Source organism: Stylophora pistillata, chromosome 5 (genome assembly GCF_964205215.1).
Source record: "Stylophora pistillata chromosome 5, jaStyPist1.2, whole genome shotgun sequence".
NCBI classification, from domain to species: Eukaryota; Metazoa; Cnidaria; class Anthozoa; order Scleractinia; family Pocilloporidae; genus Stylophora; species Stylophora pistillata.
The window spans coordinates 3767100-3790911 of NC_142523.1; the positions used below are offsets into that span (position 1 = coordinate 3767100).

The window sequence follows — 23812 nt, forward strand, 5'->3', positions numbered from 1 at the left end:
GCCAGTTGAGTGGACAGTTGCAATAACTTTCAGAAGCAAAATTTATGAAAGTCGCTTCATTATGAGGTATGTAAGTGTAAGAGTGACTTTGGTTATCTGAGACAAAACTTTTAAGTCCTTATTGTTTTTATTTTTTAACATTTTGGCCTTAATTTCGATGATGCCGCTAGAAACTGTCGCCGCTGTCAAGAATGTTTTTCTCGTGTCATCTTTCATCGTTATCGTCGTGATTTCAATAAAAGTTATAACTGTACGGTAGAAAATTTATCTTTATCTGGCTATAGATTGTGACTGAATCAGAGCTTGCATTTAGAATACACTATGCTTTTTACATCCAGCCCACTAATAGTAAATTCCAGCTAAAATTTGGTGTGTACTGTGCTTTTTTACATCTCAGTGCCCATGTGGCGTATTTGTCGTTTGCGTATGACTTCCAAATTGACCTCACTTTAGACGCAAGGTAGAAAACTGATTGAACTTTACTTTAAGACTGATAAAATTTGAAATGTACTCTCCTTTCTGACCTCCAGCCCACGTAGCTGGCAGTTTTCGCCGGGTTGTCGTATCTGTGTTTTTCGTCATCATCGATTAATTGCATCTCCGCTACCAGGTGTGCAAAATGTTAAGAATCGCTACTCAGTAATCGACACTCGAACGTTGAAATCACATTGTTACAGCATAATTTTACAGAATAATTATGTTCATAGCGTAGGCATTTACAAATTTGTTATAAAACTGCATAAAATATTTTAGCCAAAAGGAGAACATGGACGAAGTTAAAAGCGTGTGTCTCCCCAATCTTAGTAAAATTTACTTAAACTTCAATACATCGAAACAAAAGTATCATGAAGAGGAAATTTAGATCAGGAATATAGTGCAAAGCGAGGTAGGAGCAATAAACCCTGTATCACTCTTTGATTTATCAGTCGAGAATATCGAATCTTGGAGCTGAGGCTAGACACTGTTAAAAGGAAGAGAAAAAAAAGTTTAAAAGCTGGGGATCCTTGATTTCAAAACTCAAATGACCTCATATGAATCACTGATTATTGTGAAAACACGCCATTTTCGATAAATTAAAATTCTAACATGGCTCCAAGGCGTAGGGGAAGAAAACAAAAGACATTAGTCACTTATACCTCAACCACGTTCGCGTGACATTCTCTAAGATCTCTCACTTGGTTGCACGCATTTCAAAACAAGAACTATGTTACTCGAAACGATAGTATCACACGAGATGTGGTCATCCTTAAAATGGAACTAAATACATTGAAAAAGTTTCTGATATCGAAATAAACAACCATACATTCTCAAGCTTGCTTGGTTTAATCGTGTTCCCATGACTTTACGTCTAACATGATCAATGAAATATTTGGTGGTGAAGCGTTACTTATGAAATTATAATTGTAAATTTGTATCGAAATAGCTTAAGGTTTAAAAAAAAGTTGAGCCACCTCCAAGAATTGTTAAGCAAGATGAGCTGAGTTTTAAAAAGACATGTTACATATGTCAGTGATCGTTGCAAATACTATGATTGAACTACGGTCTAGTCTAACCTCACTGGACCTTAACTGTGAGTAACAACTGTAAACCTCTTTAACATGACAATAGTTTATTGCGGATATTAAAAACAAAACACTTGGTATTTGTTTTGGTTTTGCAGTTACGCTGCTCACTGGCTGGAAACACACGACGAAAGCATCACGTGCCGACCAATAAGAGCCCGCTTGTGGTTTCTCAGACATGACATTGATAACGCTTACGACAACACTATCTCTCAGTTACTCATTTTCACGGGTCAAACGAGAGAGACGTACGTACCTTGAAAGAACCTAGGAATATCATTTGCTGAAGCGTTTTAAAAGTATTGAACATGAATTCACCTATTTCTAAATCTACCAGCTCAGAAGGGAATGATGAGTTGAATGCAGATCAGATGGAATTTCTCAATATTAGGTAAAGTGATGTTCTAATCATAAGGTTTACAAGTCAGTTGGCTGCCGGCAGCATAGATTTATATTTTCATTGTAGTCCATCCTCATACTTTTCTCCATTTATGTCTGAAATTTTTTTTCGTAGATCATGAGCTTTAGTCCGTTAATTGGAAGCATATGTATATTCTTGTATACTTTTAGACTCAGTTGTTTTTTGTCCATGTCGGACGAAAATAGAAATGGAAAACGGCAGGCAAGTTAGCGAACAGCGGAAGAATCACAAACTAAATGGAAAAGAGCTAACTGAAATTTACAATCGACCAAGATCATTCAGTGGTAAAATCTCTTTCATAGCGACGGGAGATAAAACTCATTTAATACTTCTCCTGTGTCTCACTTCGAATCCGAAAAGCTCGACATAATAAATTTTAGGCGCTACTTTGAAATAGTCGTAAGTCGGACTTAACTTTCGGTTTGAGAGTGAAAATAAGAGAAGTCGAGCGAAACAACATGAACAATACTTTGGAGAACCCTTAAAAAATCGCTTTGGATAAATTTCGTGATGGCGAAACTTCAAAATTACTGAAAAACATTATCAAGGGAATTTCAATACTTTATATATGGCCCCAGAAATTTATGGAAATTTCTTTTAGCTATGATGTCAAACCCTCAGTTGGAACTACCACATTGACTCGCGGATAACAGTCATCGTGAGAGGTTCTAACTACCTGAATGCCATTACCAAGCAAAATAGGCGAGGTTTAAGCGACTATTTGATAGCAGGAGATTCAATAACAGCAGATAGCTAACTAAGAGATATTTTTGCTGGCTTCTGAGTCATCAAACAGGAAACGACATTGAAAGCCATTCCTGACCCATTCCATTCGATTTAATGTCATCGCAAACCAAGTGACACAAACTTGCAAATTCATGTTTCCCTAAACTTCTAGTCGTGTTTTGAATCCAACAACCATGGAAAGCTTCTTGTAGAAGCTTAAGCCTGCGAAGTCAAATTAAATGTGATCACCCAAGTTTGCCTTTCTCGTCGACCAGCGAAGCATTATGTGCCCTGGAAAAAAATATATCCAAGTCATGGCTTGTTTTAATCAGAATCCGTGTACTAAAGAGGTCTTAAGTCGACTTTTGCGCATTTTATCTGGTGGGTGATATGTGTCACAATGATCCTCAATACTGAAGCGGCCCTTTCGAAAAAATATGTGGTGTAGCACTATATCCAGTGTAAAAGCCTAAATTCATGCACAATACACCTCAGCCGGAATTGTTGCATGTAACCGATCGAGCCTTCTACTGAATTAGTCAGAGTCGACGAGAAAGAAACATCTAATATTCTTACGAGTAAGAAGTTTAGGAGAACCTTTCAAAAGAAATTTTATGTAAATTTCTTATTGTCTATTTGAGACCGGGCTCGGCTGCCGAGCAGTTTTTCACAGCTTTAAACTTGGAAAAATCTACGAAGGGGAACACATTCGAGGAGCGCTACGTGTTCTCACACGAAAAACAAAGTATATGTTAAGATTGCTCTTTCTCATTGAGATGAAGTTTGAAAAATCAGCACAATTGTTTTGTGAGAAATAAAAGCGCGTGATGTTATGATGAATTTGAAAGTTCAGAATACTTACAAGTTCGTAGTCACATTTCAAGGGGTTCGAATTAGCATAAATGGTTTATTTGAGTATGATGCCCTTCCCGAAGACAGCCAGTCAAAGCGCACTTATAGTCCTCTGACCAGACTTTATATGAATTTCCTAATTTTTCACGGGTTGAACGAGAGAGAAGTATCATTAAAAGAACCGAGGAATATCATCTGCCGAAGAGGTTTAAAGGTATTGGACATGAGTTCACCTAATTCTAAATCTACTAGCACAGAAGGAAATAATGAGTTAACTGCAGATCAGATGGAATTTCTTGATACAAGGTAAAGTGATGTTTTAGTCATAAGTTAAACAAATCAGTTAGCTGTCAGCAGTATAGGTTTATCTTTTAATTGTAATCTGTCCTCATACGGTACTCCTTGTCTAAAAGTTTTTTTTTGTGGATTATCAACTTTAGTTCGTTAATTAGAAGTATAGAGAAGTGACGTCTGAAGGAAATTTCTAAGAAGCTATGCACTAGGTATGATCCGTCCCCGCATAATTTTGTTTACTCCTTATTAGTTTTCAGCCTTATTCAAATGGGGTACGTTAGCGAACAGCGGAAAAAATTACGAACTTAATGGAAAAGAGCTGACTGAAATTTATAATTGACCGAGAACATTCAGTGGTGAAATCTCTACCCATAGCCACGAGAGATAAAACTCCTATAGTCTCCCCGTTTTTCATATCCGAAAGGTTTGACCTAATAAATTTTAAGCGCTTCTTTATAATGGTTGTAAATCGGCCTAAACTGTCGGTCCGAGATTGAAATACGAGAAGTTACGCGAAACAAAACCAACAATACTTAGAAGAACCCTTTCCTGGTGGCGAAACTTCGAAAATCAATATTGTCAATGCAAATTCGATATATCTGGGCTGGATATGCGTGGCTAAGCTTTCGATTCATTAACCACGATGTATGAAATTTCCCAATTAAGAGGTTTTCTTTCATGCAAATTTCTGAGTCATTTCGCAACCTTCACCAACTTTGATACCATCGCCAAAATTAGAATTTTGTAACTATAAGAAGGTTTACATTTCTGTTAATCAAATAGTGTAACTTTTATCCTGTTTCTTTCAAAGATACTTAATTAAACGTAATGAAGATGCAAAATATTTCAGCTATAATTTCACTGAAAACTTTGCAAGCTTGTCATTGACTCGCGGTTAACAGTAGTAAGTGGTTCTAACTAACTGAATGCTATTACCAAGCAAAATAGGCCATGTTTAAGCGACTATTTATAGCAGGAGATGATACCAGCGATAATTTGCAATATCAATAAAATTAATATAATTTTGCATTTATACAGAGTAATCACTAGATAAGTGGAGCGACAGTATAACCAGCTTGGGGTATGCCATGACTATACTTAAGAAAGTGCCTGCAAAATAGGCCGTGTGATCCTTTTCCTAGCTACCGTACTAATAAAGTCGATATCAATTGACGATGCTTTCTGAGTTGGCCCGAGACATTCAAGCAAAATAGTTTATAACCTACAAATGTAACATAACAAATAGAACATGTACCTACTTGAAAACATGTGCTGCAATCCTCAGTAACACCTCAGCCAGGCGAGACTTTTTGCCTAAATTAAGGCTACCAAAATGAGGGATCGAAGAGTTCCGCGAAACTAAAAACTTCGAATGTGAGCCAAATTTCATAGCCTGAGTAAACAGGGTATTGTCCGTGTTCGCTTTGTAACAAGCAAGCAATGAATTGGGAAAACCATTCAGATTTTGCTCCAGTGAAACACACTTCATGACTGTACTTAAGAGTTGACGCAAGTTTAAGTGTTCCATGTTAATTCGATGTCTTCATCACCGCAATATTTGAAGCAGCTATCGTTGTTAAATTGCCCAGTCGTCTGTAGTTTGACTCCTCCAGACGGTTGCAGTTCGAAAAGCCTAAATAAATAAATGGTTCATGATTTTTGAGATGTCCACAAGAAAGATGGCCTTTATAACAGCTACACAAACCGAAGGACATCGAATAATTCAGTACAAATTGTTTAAGGTGCGTGGTAATATGGAGCCGCAGCCATAACTCCGAGGCGTATCTTAGATACCGTTTCCATAGTTGGTTTTGTATAAATTGACGGACAAAAGATCTTCATTTGGTTTGCGAAAACACACCGTGCTGTCAGTCATTATATAGTGCTTTCATATAATGAGTTTCCGGAAATGCTGGCCATTGGTTCTGAGAAAGATGGGTGACTGCGTTTACCCTACGTTACGCAGCTTGATATTCAAAGTTACACAAGAGAGAACGAAATGTATTCTCCAAGCTACACATTCTTTGGGTCTAATTATATTCTCTGAAAGTCTGTCGGGCAATGAATAAAATAACACCGACCAAGATTATTGGAACATAGATCCATAAATTAATAAAAGGGAAACGAAAGATGCAGGGCAAGAAATGTAATTGCTATAAAAATTTAACATTGATCATATAATTTGGTCTGTGTTTTTAAAGAAGAATGATGCAAGATTTTTCGCCAGCAATAATGGTTACCGTGACCTTTAGTAGTGTTTATCATCATCGTATATTTCTAGGTTTGACCTTACATGACTGTGACGATCGAAAACTCTGAGATTCGCAGATTCTTCCTTCTACAAAGAAAAATAATGTCTAAAACCAATTTATTTAACGTGCGTCTCTCCGATATCGACAAACCTGACATAATTAAAAGTTCAATTATAGATCACGGGCTGAGTGTTGTAAAGTGCGCGAAAATCCTATATAGAAATCGAAAATATACTGGAAGCCTAAGTTTGGAAGCAGTTGTTTCATAGCTATATTCAGGTAATAAACATCGAATAATAGCATCTAATAAAGTTTTTACCCTAATCACTTTTTTGAATGATGATATCTAGAACAGCAAAAGTTTCTAAACAGGTCAATAAGAACGAATTGCTAACAACAAGACGTTTTAGCTGGTTACTGAGGTCATCAAACAGTACAAGACATAGACAGCCATTTCTGACCCATTCCTTTCGATTTAATTTCATCTCAAACCGAATAACACAGACTTACATATTCATGTTTTCCTAAACTTCTCGTAGTATTTTCGAATCCAAAAGCGACGGACAGCTTCTTGCGGAAGCCTGCGTAGTCTAATTAAATGTTATCTCCTACTGAAGTTAGCCATTTACTGTGTCAGCGAAGCTACATGCGCACTGGGAATAAAATTCAACTGAGTCATGGCTTTTTATTATCAGAATTCCTGTGCTTCAGAGGTCTTCAGTCGACGTTTGCGCATTCTATCAGGCGGTAATATGTATCACAAGGATCCTCCTACTAAGGTGACCCTTCGAAAAAAATATGTAGTGCAGCACTAGATCTGGTGTAAAGGTCTAATTTCATGCATTCTAGAACCCGGCCGTTGCATTGTTGCACATATCAAAGCATAAGAATAGGCAAAGTTTAATATGAAAATGAGACCAAGACATGTGAGTAGGGTCATGTCATCGCAATAATTCTCAATGCTGAGACGATCTTAAGATTTTTCTGAATATTTTTAAGATTTTTTGAATATTTTAAAGAGTTTTTGAATATTTTTATGATTTTTTGAATATTTTTAAGATCTTTCTTTTGAAAGTTTTTTACATAGGGCCAACCTTCTAAACTCCCTTTTTAAAGCATCCTTTGTACATTTATCTTTGTTTTCAAATACTTTGAATAAAGGTATATGTATGTATCTTCTCGAAAAACTAATATAATGAAGCACGGAAGCCGTCTCAGTGGCTTGAATTACACGGAGTACGAGGGGTGTGACGGAAACCGCGCGCGCTGAAAGTCACCCTGACCCTTGTCTGCCTTGTCTGTGTTCAAGTCTCTGAACTTGTCTGCCGCATCTGTGACCACATCTCTGAACTAAATGTAACTTGCGTCGGAGTTAGACAATGAATTACGTGGAACTGAAACGTATTTAAAAGAGCTTCCCATCTAAGCATATCATTTGTCAAAATCGCAGTCCCAAAGAGCCAAACAAATTTCGCATCAAAAGCCAGTCGGGTGGACACTTGTACTAACTTTAAGCAGCAAGATTTGCAAACGTTGTTTCGTTATGAGGTATACGTATGCATAGGCGTACGAGCCGGGGGGGGGACGGGGGGGACTGCAGCCCCCCCCAGCGGCGGAAATTATGTGATTTTACGGGCAAAACGCTCTTGATTCGGGCAATGACAATTGGGAGAAAACATTATAAAATAATACCGTTGGCGTGATTTCCAAAAGTCGTAAATGAAGTTTCTAGTTAATTACTTTTCAGGTGATTAGATGCCCGAAAGTGGTGTCTTTAGAGATTTCGTAATTTGAATATTATCGTGTAAAATGTAAAGTGTATCATTTCAGTAACATCTACTGCAGTTCGTGCCTAATTTGCGCGCCAATTTCGCGGAGAGCGGGAAAACATTTAGATGAGTTCACATGAAGGGTTAGGTTTCCTCGTTGAAGTTCGTTCGATTCGTTGTTAACTCCGTGGACTTAAAAGGTTCAAGAAGACGTGAAAAACTTAGGTGACTTAAGGTCAAGCGGCCGTCAAGGACAATAAGGCGAAAGGTAAATACTACACAAATTCCATTAAGTAATTCGTTTATTCTATTCGATCGATTCTATCCGTAAGTCTCAGTATTGAAGTATCACATAATACGAGCTGATGTCACCCACCTGGTAACTACCAGTTAATGACAGCTTTCAATGATAGCAGTTTCATTAATGGGAAAATGGTGAACGTCTCCTTTTGCATCCCGATTTCAACCCCTACCCTTTTGGGCATTGCGTGTTGTTTTTTGGGAAAGGAAGTCACCGTCCCCCCCCCCCCCCTGCAAGTCCAAAGGTGCCCGTACGCCTATGGAAGTATGTACGTGTAAGAGTGGGCTTAATAATTTTTATTCATTGCGTAGGCGTTGTCAAGGTTGTTATAAAAGGAAATAGAGTAAAGAGGACCCAAAGAAAAAACTCACGTAAAAAAGTTTGTAAAGAAACATCCGCCGCTGCAGGGTTTTTGGAATCGTGACACATTCATCGACAGTTCACTCGAACGTCACGATTAACGTCACAGCATCATTTCATTAAAACAATTTTCTCTATAACAAAGGCGATAGGTGTGGGCATTTATATAGGAAGTAGAGTAGAAAAGATTCAACAAGAAAACTTCAAGGAAGCATAAAGTTACTATATATTAATTTTTCTATCTCTACTTCGCTTTTAGACTTAAAGCGGAAAACATGACGTAACTTGACTATTTAAAGATCTTCAAGCGGCAACAACAATTGATGTATGTTTGTTTCGGTTCATTCTGAGGTTTCAAAGATAATAGGAAAGAGTAAAATGTACTTAAAATAAAAAGTTTAGAATTCTGTTACTCACTTGCCCATGTGCAGTCGTGTGCTGTTTCCTTTGTTACCCGCGGCCAGATCTCAGTACCATACCATAATCATCATTGTTAGATGATTTCATGTAATTCAATGTAAAAAATATCCCTTTTCACCAGGCAATAAATTAAATTGCATCGCAAAAATTGGGAGAAGAAAATAACGTGCACACTAATCATTCCCGTCGAGCTTTTTATCAACAGGTGATTCACAAATAGGAGCCCAAATAACTTTGTTATGACTTGATAATCATTTTGTTTAATTTTCTTTTAGAAGAGAGAACAGTTCGCGCGCAATACGCATGCGTTTACAACCTGTGGTCCTGATACAGAACTGAAAGACACCGGAGGCCTCTGTTCAAACCAAAATGATATTAGAAGAGTGATAAGGAGAAGAATTAATCAAGCTCTGCCAAACTGTTTTTTATATAGCATTTTTCACCAAAGAGCGGAAAACAAATGTCAAAGACATTTACATAAAATTGTGATTTGTGAGCAGGTCATCATGCCTTAGTTGGCATGCAGAAGAATTCAGCAGCGATAATTTTAGTGGCAACTTTAATATCGTGAATCATATTAAACAAGACTATAGGGTCTGAAATAACAACTTTTTTTATAAATTCTAATATCTAGCGTGACTATATGAATCAGTTGAAAATTACAGCATAGAAGACATCAACGGAGTGTAAAAAAAGAAAAAAAAAAGCCGAATGGCCATATAGCACCGAGGATATTATAAAGTTGCATGATATGCACACACTTGATTCCAAGGAAAATGTTCAAGAAAACAACTATTGACTGGCGTAAAGGATTTGAGCGATAATCAAAGTTGAATATCGGGTTTTCACAGTGTTAGCCGACCTTTGACAACACATAGAAAATACCGTGTTAAAACACTCCAGAAAACGGGGGAAAAACATTCAGAAAAACAGCAAGTTAGCAAATGTTATGATCGTGCTGGAAAACAAGTGTCAAATATCATGTTTTCACTACATTAACCGCTTCACCGCATCAACCGCTTATAAATAACGTACGTGATAACTCACGCTGTATAACTAATGGAAAACTTTAAGGAAAACAGAACAACTAGAAGAGTTTTTCCGGCGCCGGCAAAGATTCTATGAAAACCATGTTTTCCCTGTGTTTTCCCACAGTCAATACAAAACGTGCGGAGGGTTCTCCTTAATAGGAACACGAAATTTGAACAAAGCATTTTCCTTGAATTCACCGTTCGATTAAATTATAAATGAACGAAGGATTTTCTTGTGTGCGATATGTACGGATAGGGAACCGATCGCTTGGTTGCTACAAACACAAAGTAATAATAATAGTAATTAAATATTTATATTGCGCAAATTAACATGTCATATGATCAAATGCGCATCATAACACTTATCGGGGGACTTCGGCCGGACTGCATCAGCAGCTTACAAACAATCGAAGGAAACTTATTTGAAGATGCCTCCTCCCGCCCAATTCCCAGTAAACAGGCCAGACCACATCACAGTAATCTCGTGAGTGGGTTCTTTAATGTCCCCTGCCTAACCAAATTTACTAATTAATAGATGCGGCAGGAGACGGGACCTACGATTTATTCGTCCTTATCCGAGAAGACTAGAATGTCTATCCATTTTTTGATATTATCGAAAGGTAGCGCATTCTTCTCAGTTATTTTAAGACCTTGAGTGTTGGTCCGGCCGGGGCTTGAACCATCGACCTCGAACTCCCGCACAACAGTCCAGCGCTCTAACCAACAGAGCTAACCGGTAGGCATTTACAGGCATCATACCAAAACAAAATATTCAAGTATAGCGATAGCGGATGGAACGGCGCAGTGATGCACCAAATAAAGGGGTAAAAAAATTAAGATCAAGAGAAAATTGAAAAACGAGGAATGTGGAATTTGTAAAACCAGACGGAAAATTTTATTTTTGTTCCCCAAAACAAAGGAATACAGTGGCTGTGAGGCCCTGCCTTTGTCAAGCAAGATTATTAGTCGACATTGTTGTTTATATTATTGGTCGACATGATTAGTTTATCAGATAGACCAAAGATGTCGATCTTGCTGGCTATAAATGATATAACTGACCAATGGAGACAACTGCTAGGCTCATTTATACTCATTTATATTGTAGCGTTGCGCTCTCTGAGCTTTCTGAATTGTCGTCTTCGTACTCGAGGAGAATCAAAGGGAAAAAGCTTAGTAACCATCCCTATACACCTTGTATCGTTGAGTTCAATGTCTAACAAGATCAAATGCAAACTCTTGAAAAATACCGGAAAGTTTGTCATCGAATAATACTTTCTAAGCCGAATTGCTTTACAGGCAACTACAAAAGAGTGCGAATTGATTTCATATTTCTTCAAACAGAGTGGCGAACAAGGCCTGCATAATCAAAACGAGGCAATATCCAAAATCAATATCCTCTCTCAATCAAAACAAACACCATAAACATCAAAAGAAACTCGAACCATTAGCTCGAGTCAATTCATCTTTCTCTTAATATTTTTCTCGATGCTACTCTCAAACATTTCTCACGCTTGCTGTTGGTTTTGCTCGTCGTCAATGTAGCCCGGCTAAGTGCTGGAATTTTTCAGTCATGAAATTTATAATTTTATCCTATTAATTTATCTCAGCCTGTAGCTTATGGCGTAAAATTTGAAACAACCTAGCCATCTAAAATAGCTTTTATTAGCAATCAGGAAACATAGATTAACATTATGCACTGAGTGCAGACGGCGGCCGAGAATGCTGTCACGTAGGTTAAAAAACATATCGTTATGCCCCTAAGAGGGACGCAGATATTGCGTCTCCTAAAGCGAGGCTTATACAATTGAGTAAGACATTTCTTCGAATATCTCCCACATGAAACGTCGCACAGATCTGAATCTTTAGATATTCACCTTTTTTTTTAACTCTTCTATTCTGGCATCAATCTATTTTTTCATTAGTTTTGATAATGGTGTGACAGTTAAAAACGGCAATACAGGAAACCTTAGTTTTGAAGCATTAGACTAAAGTAAAATATCAGGGTAGTTGATACTATCCTTATTGTCATCGGTTAAACATTGCAGGCTTAATTTACATACGGTTGTTTCATAGGTATGTGAAGGTAATAAACATCGAACATAATAGCAGCTCATGAATTGTGCGCTAATTACTATTTTGAATGATGAAATATGAAACAGCGAAAGTTTCTAAGCAGATCAATGAGAACGGATTGTTAACAACAAGACATTTTTGCTGGTTAATGAAGTAATCAAACAGGACAGGACATAGACAGCCCGCATTCCTTTCGGTATTTGATATCATGTCTGGGTAACCAAATAATTAATACACAATTACATGGAATCTTGTATTCCTGTTTTCCTTAACTTCTAGTATTTTCCAATCCAGTAAACATGGAAAGCTGCTCATAGAAGCATATTTAGTCAAATTAAATCGTGGTCAAATTAAATGTGATATTAGAGATCCAGTTCGCCATTCCGATCGCATTCACGTCGGCCAACAAACCGATAAACACACTGGAAACAAGAACTTCAACTGAGTCATGGTTTGTTATCATCAGAATCACAGTGCTTCAATGGTCGACCATTGCGTATTCCGGCCATCTTCCGGGCATTGTATATGGATCACAATGATTCTCGATCTAGAGGCTTCCTTTTCGTAAGAATATTTAGTGTTCAGTGCACACGAGTCAGCAATGTCATCAAATTATTGTAGCACTAGAACCGCTTTGCTGACGTGTGAATTTCCGTCGAAAATTATTTCACCTGTCAATCTCATGGATTTGAACTAAAATAAGAATAGGGCTCCGGTTGGCCAATGAAAAAATAGGAGACAGCTGTTGTTTGCTTTATAAGGCCATTTATATTCCTCAACGGTAGATAAATGCTCTTATTCCTGTAAACATCGCATTAGTCAACTCCAAGATCCCGAAGGTCTGAACAAGATACGCATCAAAAGCCAATCGGGTTGACGCGTGTGACAACTTCTGACAGCAAAATTTGCAAAAGTTGTTCCGTTATGAGGTATGCACGTATAAGAGTGAGCTTGGTTATCTGAGACAAAATTTTTAAGTTTTAATTTTTTTTTTTTTTTAAGGTTTTGGTTCTAATCTCGTCGTTGGTGGTGGGTTTCGCCGGGCTGAACGGAACACGGTTTTTCAGGGTTGTTAACAAAGATTTAGGGTTCCTTTAATCAAGCAGAACGAGAGTGAGCTAGGACTACTTTGGTCAGCTAAAGTCTCGCTTGAATATTTTAAGCCTCATTGAGAGATATTTGGTTTTTCTTCATCGTAGTTGTATCGATTATAAAAAATTTGCTTTCTATCGAAATCTGTACTGCTAATACTGATGTTGTCCAAACAATCTGCCTGAATATGTGGTAACTTAGCATACTACTCAATGGACACCAGCAAAACAGATTTAGTTAAATCAGGCGGGTTTAACTGTTCCTTTCGATTTAATGCCATCTCAAACCCAATAACACAAACTTGCATATTCATGTTTTCCTAGACTTCTAGTGATATTTTTGAGTTCAAAACCATGGACAACTTCTAACGGAAGCCTGCGTAGTCTAATTAAATGTTATCTCCCAAGTTTCTCATTCATGCACCGTGACCAGCGAAGCAATATCAACACTGGAAATATCAACACTTAGTCGACTATTATGCATTTTATCCGGTGGGTGATATGTATCATAATGATCTTCAATTTTATCAGGCGGGTTAGATCATTGTATCACAATGATCCTCAATACTGAAGCGACCCTTTCGAAAAAGTATGTAATTTAGCACTAGAGCCGGTTTAAAGGCCTAAATTCATGCACTCTAGAACTCGGCTGGAATTGTTGCAGATGACCGATCGAGCCTTAAACTGAATTAGTCAGAGTAGACGAGAAACTTAAACTTTGAAGTCAGCGCGACCCTTTGTTGCGCGACCCTTGGCGGCATATAAACGTTTCGTTCTCGTGTACATTACATCAGTCCGCAGTCAAGATCTGAATGAGTTACGCATCAAAAGCTAGACGAGTAGACACTTGTGACATCTTTTAGCAGCAAAATTTGTAAAAGTCGTAACATTATGAGGTATGTATGTGTAAGGGTGAGCTTGGTTATCCGAGACAAAACTTTGAAGTCCTATATATGTTTTGAGTTCAAGATTTTGGTCCCGGTTTCGATGATACCGTCTCACTTCTGTCGCGGAGATTTTTCTCGTCTCATCATTCATCGTTATCGTTGTTATCGTTTTGAATTAACCGTGATTTACAAATTAATTATACTTGCAGGGTAGAGAATTGAACGTTATCAATAAATTGTTACTGAATCACCGTTAACACTTGGAATGTACAGTGCTGACGGAATTGTGTTTTGGTCGTCAGCGACCAATTGTGTCTCCACTACCGGCTATGCGGGGTTTTTAAAATCGCTACTTATTTATCGAAACTTCACTCGAATGGCGAAATCATTGTTTCAGCATAATTTTATATTAACTAATTTTTTTTCATAGCAGAGGGTTTTAAAGGTTGTATTTAAGGAAGTAGAGTAGGGAAGACTCAACCAAAAAAAAAAACAGATGCTTAAAATTGCTTCAGTTTTAGTATCAAATCAACTTTACCATTGCTAAAAGGTACTAAGGTCTAATAAGAGGCCTAGTTACTTAGATACGGCCATGTTAAGAGGACAGCCGTCGACGTGCCTACTCCCGCGAATAAGCTAGGTAACCGCGCTGCCTCACATATGCGTAATGAAAGACGGAAACTTAAAGGCTAGTGAGCCAAAGTGCTTATGAATTCTTTTCATGAGCACATCAGAAATGTTTAGCGAGATGTTTGTCAAATTTTAACACTGGCAAACTATCGAATAAATTGACTGAATCAATTATTCTGCTTTATTTCGCTGTCATAAATGCTCAAAACAAAACAATCGTTGAACTATCACAATAACAACTGTCATTGATTCATCTCCAAATGCAAATGATCTCACTTTGACAACGATAATGTTCACTTAGTCCTGAGATCAAGTCAATCAGTGATCAATGTTTGCCGGTATAGTTGGGACATGTGACTAGATCCGGCTGGTTTTGTGCTCATTCCTTGCCGCAGAGATGCAGAAATCTTTTATCCCTACCTTCTATCTTTCTACGTGAACGAGAGGAACGATTTCATAGAGGAGCTCAGGATTATCTTTTGTCAAAATCAAATCAGTAATGAGTTTCCCAATTTCTTGCAGTTCACAAGGAACTGAAGAGTTAATTTCAGATCAGAGGGGACGTCTGGAAACGAGGTAAGAAAAAAAGTCCTATGATCTTCCCTCTTGAGTCAGTATAGTAGTTCAAGTCGATTTTGAAATAGCTGTAAGGCCTTTACATGAATATTGGGAATAATAGCGTTTATGTGCAAGAACAGCTCGGATTCGCTGGTAGCCAGTCAAAGTTACTTGTAGCAGGCGATGGATTTCGCAAATGAATTAAGAAATACAGAGTGAATAAAAAAAAAAAAAGAAAAATCGATCGGTGTCTTTACGGAAGACAGCAACGGAAAGCTAAAAAGTTCTCTCGAGACTGGAGCAAAGTTTTTTGTCACGCGGTTTATATATCAAGTATCTCTGGCTAATATATTTTCATCTGGAACGAACCATTCATTGTTTACATTACAATCCACATAAAGAATAATGAATATTTCAAAAATAATTCTAGAATACACAAAGAGGGAAATGTGAATTTTAATGCTACATAGAAGAGTTTCGAAATACATACACTAGTCACGAGGACGAGAGTGAACCGACTTGAGTTCCGCAGTTTTATCTTTCATAGAGATTTCTTATTTTGGATTCAGGGGGCTCTTCATCCTTCCTGTGCTTCAATTTTTTCAACATACTAAAGTTTGGAGCTGATAAAATATTATTGATGCACCATAGTTACGTTAAAGTACTGCTTATTACGTGAAGGCTCTAAATTCTTCAATTTTCTGCTATCACATTTCTAACTTGACCCACCTCCTTGCGTAGCCTACGGGCTGATTGATGCCGAGGCGAACAAAGCTTTCAAAATTGATAATAATTAAAAAAAAGCAAAAGAGCTTTGATTAAAATAATAAAAATCCGAGCACTTGTTTATTATAGACATTGAATATTGGCATGTGGTTCTGCGATTACCAGCATGGTTGAGTTTTCCACAAAGATAACCAAAATCCCACTTAGGCCTGTTTGGGTCCCCAAAGTTCGCACTTTTGGTCGAGGAACTCTCAAACTTAGTACATTATTCCTGAATTCAACACAAGGAACACAATTTGTGCACAGTCTAGTCGCTCACTATGCAAGGACTGATTAGCTAAATCACTTTAGCAAATGAATTCTTGTGATAGTTCTCTGAGGATATGCTGCGATCCAGGTGCGTTTTACTCGTGCAGTACAGAAGGCACTGACCGCAGAGGAGAGTTCTGCCTTTTTAGCGACTATGCAGTTCGAAAGTTTCGAAACTTAACACACGCTAAAGATAAAACACACTATGAAAGACAATGTACCTGATAGTTTTAAAGTTATTTCTTTGTTGATATTGACAAGAGACACTAAAAGCACAAAGATGGGAATGAAAAAATGTCCAGATGCGTGTCAATATTATTGGATTTAAGTTACACAGAATTTGTTTAATAGGAGAAGCGACAAGAAGGAGAAAAATTGGCTCTTCCAGTGAAAACGTGTAGTCGTGTTCTGTTTAAACTTTACGTCTTTTTGCTGAGACCGCTGTTGATTTGATCGCAAAGATATTGCTACACTTATCTGGTAAAATACGTTCGATTGTCAGTAGGACACAGCGAGAGTAATTTGTACACAGCCAAAGCGAAGAGTGCGTCATGTTGATACTACTTGAAATGTCTCGAAGAAGGGAGCCTGTCATCCCGTTTAATCGTAGCACCATTCATAAATTCGAGCAGATATCAAGAACTTTTAAAAATTAAGGATCAAACGCATAACCTTTTCAAGACTCCAACATTTGGTATCTTTACAGACAGGAAATATGTTTCAATAGAAAGCGAAAGTCACAATGGTCCAACTTCGTACGCTTCTAATTACACCATCGACCCTTCAAGTGTTATTAAAGACGGAAACTTAAAGGCTAGTAGCCACGGTGGTTATCAATTCTTTTCATGAGAAAATTGAAAATGTTTAGCGAGTTATTCTACTTCAAGGTTTACGCTGTTGTCAAATTTTTACACTGACAAACGATTGAATAAATTTATCTAATCAATGATTCTGCTTCATTGCGCTCTCAGAAATGCCCAACAAATTCGTCTACCTATTAGCCTAACGAATGACTCCCCTCGAAATGATCTCACTGTGACAAAGTGAATCATCTCTCAGTCCTGAGATCAAGCACAGCTCATGCTCGAAAGTTAAATTTGCCGCTCAAAAAGCGACCAGTAGCAACAGTGCAGAGTATTTCCTTGTAAGATGGATGTACACACCTTAAATTTGTCCACCTGATCCTTCAAAGAAAGTAGATCCACCGCAATGAGAAGATTGAATCCCACACGAGAGTTGAAAGCGAAGGACACTCGTCCAGTTTAGCTTAGCTAAACAAAACTCCATTGTTACCATTTGCTTTAGGGCACGTTGATGCTGGATGCTAGCGGAGTAAGTAAGGACTACTTTACCGCCAAGAGAAACAATTCACATGTCTTTATCCAGAACGTTCTTCAACAGACGACTTCAATGTCGATTCCAATATCTGGAGCGGTATTTACCTTTATATAAAGATTCTCAAGCCCTAACTGAGCTTGGTGTGATCACGGACGCTTAGTTTTTTTCCATAATGTAGACCATAATGTCGCGAAGAGTGAATAAACGTTACAAACTTCAACGTTACATGATGCTTCTAGATTGAATGTCGAATGAACTATCGCTTCCGCTTCCGACCACTGAAACACTATTGCGCTTGTGCCAGATGCAAAACACAAGACATAATCATATCTTGAGTGATAAAATTAGAACCCAGCGGAGACGTAATTACTCTATGCAGACTCTCTTGCGCGTGCAAGAACTGCCATGATTGGCGAGTGTTTGACGGCTGCGTGTCATTTCATTGTCAAGACTTTTTATGTCAACCAATCAGAGCGCGTTTTACAATTGTTTATCGCCGTCATAAGTTATGCAGACTTATCAGTGATTGACAGCTATGTCCGTTCAAGTTTCATCGTCTAGTCTTTTAATGGCAATCAATCGGAGCGCGCTTTACAGCTGTTTATCGCAGCGGAGAGACACACATCTTTTATCACCAGACCCGGCTGGTTTTGCGCTGACAATTACACTTACTGAAGAACATAATTTCATTGATTCGTTCCTTATCTATCGCAGAGAGGCAGAAATATTTTATCCCTACCTTCTATCTTTCTGCGTGAACGGGAGGGACGATTTTATAGAGGAGCCCAGGAATATCTTTTGTCGAAATCAAATCAGTAATGAGTTTTCCAATTTCTTGCAGCTCGCATGGGACTGACGAGTTAACGTCAGGTCAGACGGGACGTCTGGAAGCGAGGTGAAAAAGGCTTTTTAGTAGTATCCCCATTTGAGTCAGTTTGTTATTTTAAGTCGACTTTGAAATACCTTTGCAGCCTTTTAATGAATTTTGAGAATAATAACGTTTATGTGCAAAAAAGCTCGGATCGGCTGGCAGTCAGTCAATGTAACTCGTGGCGAGCCATGGATATCCCTAATGAATACAAGAAATATGGAGTAAACCAATCAGGAAAAACAAATACAGAACCAGAACTCAGAAAATGCAAATGAGTACAAACTAATCACTTAGCGGCATAGCACTTATTTATGCAAAACAGAAGGAGGAAGGCTCAAAAGTGTGCTTTGGGTAGTTAAATTTTCCACCTAACTATCCCCACAAATCCATTTAGAAAGGTGAAAAAAAATCGGCTGTAACAGTGGAAATCCACGAGATGGCTCTTTTCTTCCTTTGTGTTCGGATGATAATAGAGTTTTGAGAGTTGAAATACCAACGCTCTTAACTCTGCGCCATCTCAACTTCCTCCCCCCAGAGAATTGCAGTCCGTTATCGAAAGGAAGCTTAACTCCCTCTGCAATTCTCGTCATAATTAAAAGAAAAAAATTAATTTGCGAGACCAGACTTTCTAACTTTAAAGATTAGGACAGAGCTTAAAGAGAAAGTAAAGAATAGTTTTACTTTTTATCTTTAAAGGGAGAATGGCCTAGGATCTATCGCCAGAGATGACGAATCGTTGTCTGAGTCTGAGGTAATCTTTACAATTTGTGGATCAAAATGCAAGAAATCGTTGCTCTGTCTTAAATGTATAATGCTCCTGGTGAAATAGGACCATGATAAATATAAATAGTAAGCACGAAAATCAGACCGAATTGAAAAAACAGTTGCTTGTCTCGCTAACATGATTTCCAAAATATGGATGCTTTGCCATTGCTTGTGGGAAATAAGATTTTTTTTACATGGGTACTATTTTGTTTGTTAAAAGAAGTCCATATCGCAATGCGAAGTTATCTAATTAGATACCTTAATTGGACGAATTCATAATTCTCGAAATTGAGTGATACTAATTCAATGCTTTTTCTCAATTTTAGCGCAGACGTTATGATCACGATAGTGTGGCAAGTGGCAATAGGTACGAAGTTGAGAGACGTAAACAAAGACACAGCTGTGGAACGCTTTCAAATAGTGAACGTGACACCGCACCAATTTTTCTCAACGAAGAGCAGTTCCAAGCGGTTAATCACGTAATGAATGGAGAAGATGGGCCAGCAGCTTACCAACAGGAGAATAATGAGCAGCTCGATTACTCCATGGTTGATACCTCACAAGAGAGCCAGCAAACGTTCCAGCGGAAATTCGAGGGACAGGTCAATGGATTAGCCAACGCTGTAGCAGTGGGTGCACAACCAGCTACTGATACATCAAATGGAGTCGAAGAGATGGACTGGGCTGAAACTTCGATAATAGCTAGAGAAGAGTGGCAGCAGCTTCAACAGCTGAGGGATGATGGTGGCTGCATTGCCTCGAACCATTATGTGCGTAATGGTGAAGCCATAGAGGAGTGCCACTCCATTGAGGAAGAAGCTTTGGTTGCAGATCTTAATGTAGAAAGGCCGGTACAGTCACCTTACCCGCGGGGACTTGGTGCACCTATATATTGGTCGAGGTCACCAACTCAGGAATCAGGGTGCCATAGACCTCAGAGGATGCAGTCAGCAGCGCCCGCAGTTAGTCGGCCAGATGAGGACCAAGGACTGGTCCAGTGCCACCAAATGTGTAACAGTGTTCTTGTAAATGCAGTGAGTTCCATGGGTCCCACTCTGCAAGCCATTCAGCATACCTGCAACAGGGAGGAGTTTCGATTATGGAAACAGAAACTTGACGGGCAAGTACTATGCATTTTTTATCAATACATATCTAAACGTAAAAGCAAAAATACAAACGGTGAAGGAAACAAACAAGCAAAACGTATTGTGAGATTTCAATATTAATTAATGTAAATAATAACAGTGAAAGTAATGATATTGATAACAAATGCCAAGGCTTACAGACCAACCACTCGTCTTTCCTAACAAAGCTCAACTTCCAGACATTGTCCTTAGTCGAGTCAGATGGAAAAAATTTCGATCTAAAAATAGCTTTTGTGGCATTTTGTTATCAGATCTGACGCACAGAAAGCGACAAGGAACAAGAGAAATTCCGGCGAAACATTCTTCATTGAGATATTGACACAGATTGCACAGCTTCGCCAAGTCGACGAGGACGGAGTTGCACCAGCCATCTTCAGCCGTGCGATCTATTCAGACAGCTTTGAATACAAGGTGGGCATACGACTGCACCCGAATGGCGTGGATGAAGAGGAAGGCAGATATGTCGCTCTCTTTGTTCATATGATGATGGGAGAATACGACAACGCGAGTGAAGTGCGATGGCCATTTACTCAGAGAATCACTGTGTCTATCTTAGACCAGAGTGACGCCAAACGTCACATTAGCCACATTATACAACCCAAGCCACACCTTGCAGCTTTTCAGAAGCCAACTGAAGCAATCAGTCCTACTGGATATGGTTTCATTAAGTTTGCTCCTATCGAGGAGGCGTTTAGTTCTCCTTATGTAGAAAATGATAAGATGTTTATCAAGATTCAGTTTTCTACCTAACAACATTTCTCTCGAGTATTAGTAGTTGCTCTGTTTGTCATTCTGTTGGCACTGGGCGCAAAATGCTTTAGTCCTGTATTTCGGGGTCTGAGGTCTGGTAATTCTCTGGTACTGGTGGTCTTCATGATCAGAAAAAGCATTGCACAAAAGTATAGTTTCCATTGCCTTACTGTGTTAGAGAATGTGCAAAACTACGTAGTGTATACTGTTTTCTGCGAGCTTGTGGTTTTTCAATGCCTTCTCAGTGGAAGCCTGTTCACAGGCGACCTTCTTGCATGCATAGAAAACGAGACTTAAAAGTCAAAGCACCAAGTGAAAAGTATAAAATACATACATATACTTCTTTTAAAATGAATCAACTGGTTGACAGGTTAGGTAGAGAAGCTGTGAGCAAGGTCGAGTGGAGTGACCTCCGCGCTACAAACTGATAAAATGGATGAGTGATCTCCAAGGAGCTCACTCAAGATAATTTGGTGTTAGATCAAGATAATTACTTCTATCTGATAAGTTTGAGTATTCTCATTACCTGTTTGCTGGATCATGTATGGATATCATAGGAAGAAGTTACAAGTTAATCACTTCTGGGAGTTTAAGGGTTACACTAAGTGTGATCTGTCATTGGTTTTTGACTTCCCGTTAAAGAAGCTCTTGAAGTCATGTCATCTTCTCCGACTTAGTCAACTTTCAGCCTATTGTTTTAGTATCTCAGAGTTGTTTTCAAATTGAGTGCAATTGTGTGGCAAAAATTAACCCACGGATTACCCGAAGGGATAGAATTAGATTAGGCATATTTACAGAGAGAGTTTGCTTTTTACCTTTTGCATTCTATGTAGAATGTAATCGGAGCTTGCTGGTTGAGACCTGATATTCATGGGAAAATATTTTTATTGGTATATATATATTAGTCTCCTGTTATTCTAAAGTTATTCCTATCAGGGTTCAGGATTTCTCTTCTTTGAGTGTACGAATTTCTACTGAATGTGAAACTGTTATAATAAATATGCTATTTTTTTCAGCGAAGACGAAATTAGTCTTTCACTGCATGGAGGCAATTAGTTGACAAATTGGTTAGGTGTTTACATACCATGCAAATAAAATATCGCCTATAATTTATATATCTGTGCCTTACTAATTTGCGCACAAAGTAGTTACTATGGGGTATCCACATGAAGTCAAGTCAGCTATGAAAAAGGAATGAAATGACAATAGGTCGGTTATGCCGCTGTGCCAAATCAGTCCTTCCTTTCAGTACAAGAACTTTCTTAAGCTGTAGTAAGTTCTGTAGGTGTTATGGGTAGTGACTGTGAAAAAAAAAAAATTATCTAGAAATTTATAGAATGCCTTGTAATGCTGACTTGCATAAATGAAATTTGTAAGGAATTGATAAAGAAACTATATAGTTCTGGAATGTTCTGGAATACATAGAAAATTTATCTTGGGAGTCAATCGTGCAGTTATAGCCAGTTGCTGTGGTCGGGAGTGACAGACTATCTAGAAAGTGATATTGAAAGAGAGCTACTGCGGAAGATTGTTCAATTCAAGGAACTTTGGAGACAACTGTGTGTTACTGCTAAAATTATGTCGAAGTTGTTCATTATAAATTCGTACCTTTTTTTTCTTTTCGTCACATTTCCTTTAAGTTCGTTTGTTTTTACGCGCATTGTTTTCAACGGTATTCTGTTACCTTCTTACGCTCATTTATGTGCTTGCAATTGCACAATGAATGAGGTATTGTGAAGGGCCGTAATGTAGGCGGAAGTCTGTGAGCATTTTTTGTGGATTTTTTTTTCGAGGAACGTAGACGGAAGTGAATCAGACCGGAAGTGATATCTGATGTTCCTCACCACCCCTCCCCTCTTGGCCTTTGTAATAAAGTCCAGGTAAACTTCGATGTCGCTCTAAGCAAGCGCAAATAATAAAATAATGTTTGTATGAAGTAATAAATAAATTAGCATCAAGTCATAATTACGCAACTTCTTAAAATCGCAATATGGATTGAAAAGCCGAAATGTTCGCAACTAAGGGGACCCCGATCGGATATTTTGCACACCTTAGTACGACGTTTACGAGACAGTCCATCGAGGCAGCCATATTGAAATATCGCTGAGCTTACTTGAGTTCGTGTTGGTAATACTAAATCATTGCTTTATTATTGTGCTTTTCCTTGAGAGCTCTTCAACATACAACGCACATATCAACAGTAGCGGCCAAGATAACGTGCGGCGAACTTCGACCACAGCCGACTCGGTATGAAGCAAAACTGGCTGAAATTCATTATTACTTTCCGCTTATGAAACATTATTTGACTCTGTGTCTGTTAAAAATAAAGTAAAAAAAGACAAAAACGGAACACGTAAAAGCATGAATAATCCGAATGAATAAGAGTAGTTCGTTTGCGTTGATGTTTAATAGTGCTACAATGAAAAGTTACCAAATTTTAATTGCTTTGGTGTAACGCCCCAGAGTAAGAAACATCTTTTGCCTCTTAAATTTCCTATGTTCTTGTGCAATTGAGTGCCCTCGTGTGAACGCCTTAAGGGACTAGTCCCTGCTACCGGTCCCCTCGTGTAAACCCTCCAAAGACTTGTCGCCGGGACTAGTCGCACGGACCAATCGCAGGGACTAGTCCCCTCGTGTGTGCCGACCTTAAAGTCCAAGAGTGTGAAGAAAATCAATCAGCC

At 38.3% G+C, this 23812-nt stretch overlaps 1 protein-coding gene and 1 long non-coding RNA gene across 3 annotated transcripts in view; one reads left to right on the forward strand and one right to left on the reverse strand.

Moving 5' to 3' along the window:
• The window catches only part of LOC111345956 (uncharacterized), a 56191-nt gene that overhangs the window by 21990 nt on the left and 10389 nt on the right, over positions 1-23812 (reverse strand). Inside the window, exons 2-3 of one of the 2 annotated variants that reach the window (XR_016001607.1) lie at positions 17426-20311; positions 5115-5488 (exon numbers count right to left, since the gene is read on the reverse strand). This is a non-coding gene — a long non-coding RNA (uncharacterized LOC111345956). Of the gene's footprint in view, positions 1-5110; positions 5781-17425; positions 20312-23812 lie in introns of both variants that reach the window. The other variant, XR_016001608.1, reaches the window with a different exon arrangement.
• LOC111345955 (uncharacterized) lies at positions 1727-22246 on the forward strand. The gene is made up of 6 exons (XM_022953246.2): positions 1727-1953; positions 15192-15245; positions 18442-18495; positions 19168-19222; positions 19563-20356; positions 20633-22246. Exons 1-6 carry the CDS (start codon positions 1871-1873, stop codon positions 21129-21131), a joined length of 1539 nt encoding a protein of 512 aa, XP_022808981.2. The 5' UTR covers positions 1727-1870; the 3' UTR covers positions 21132-22246.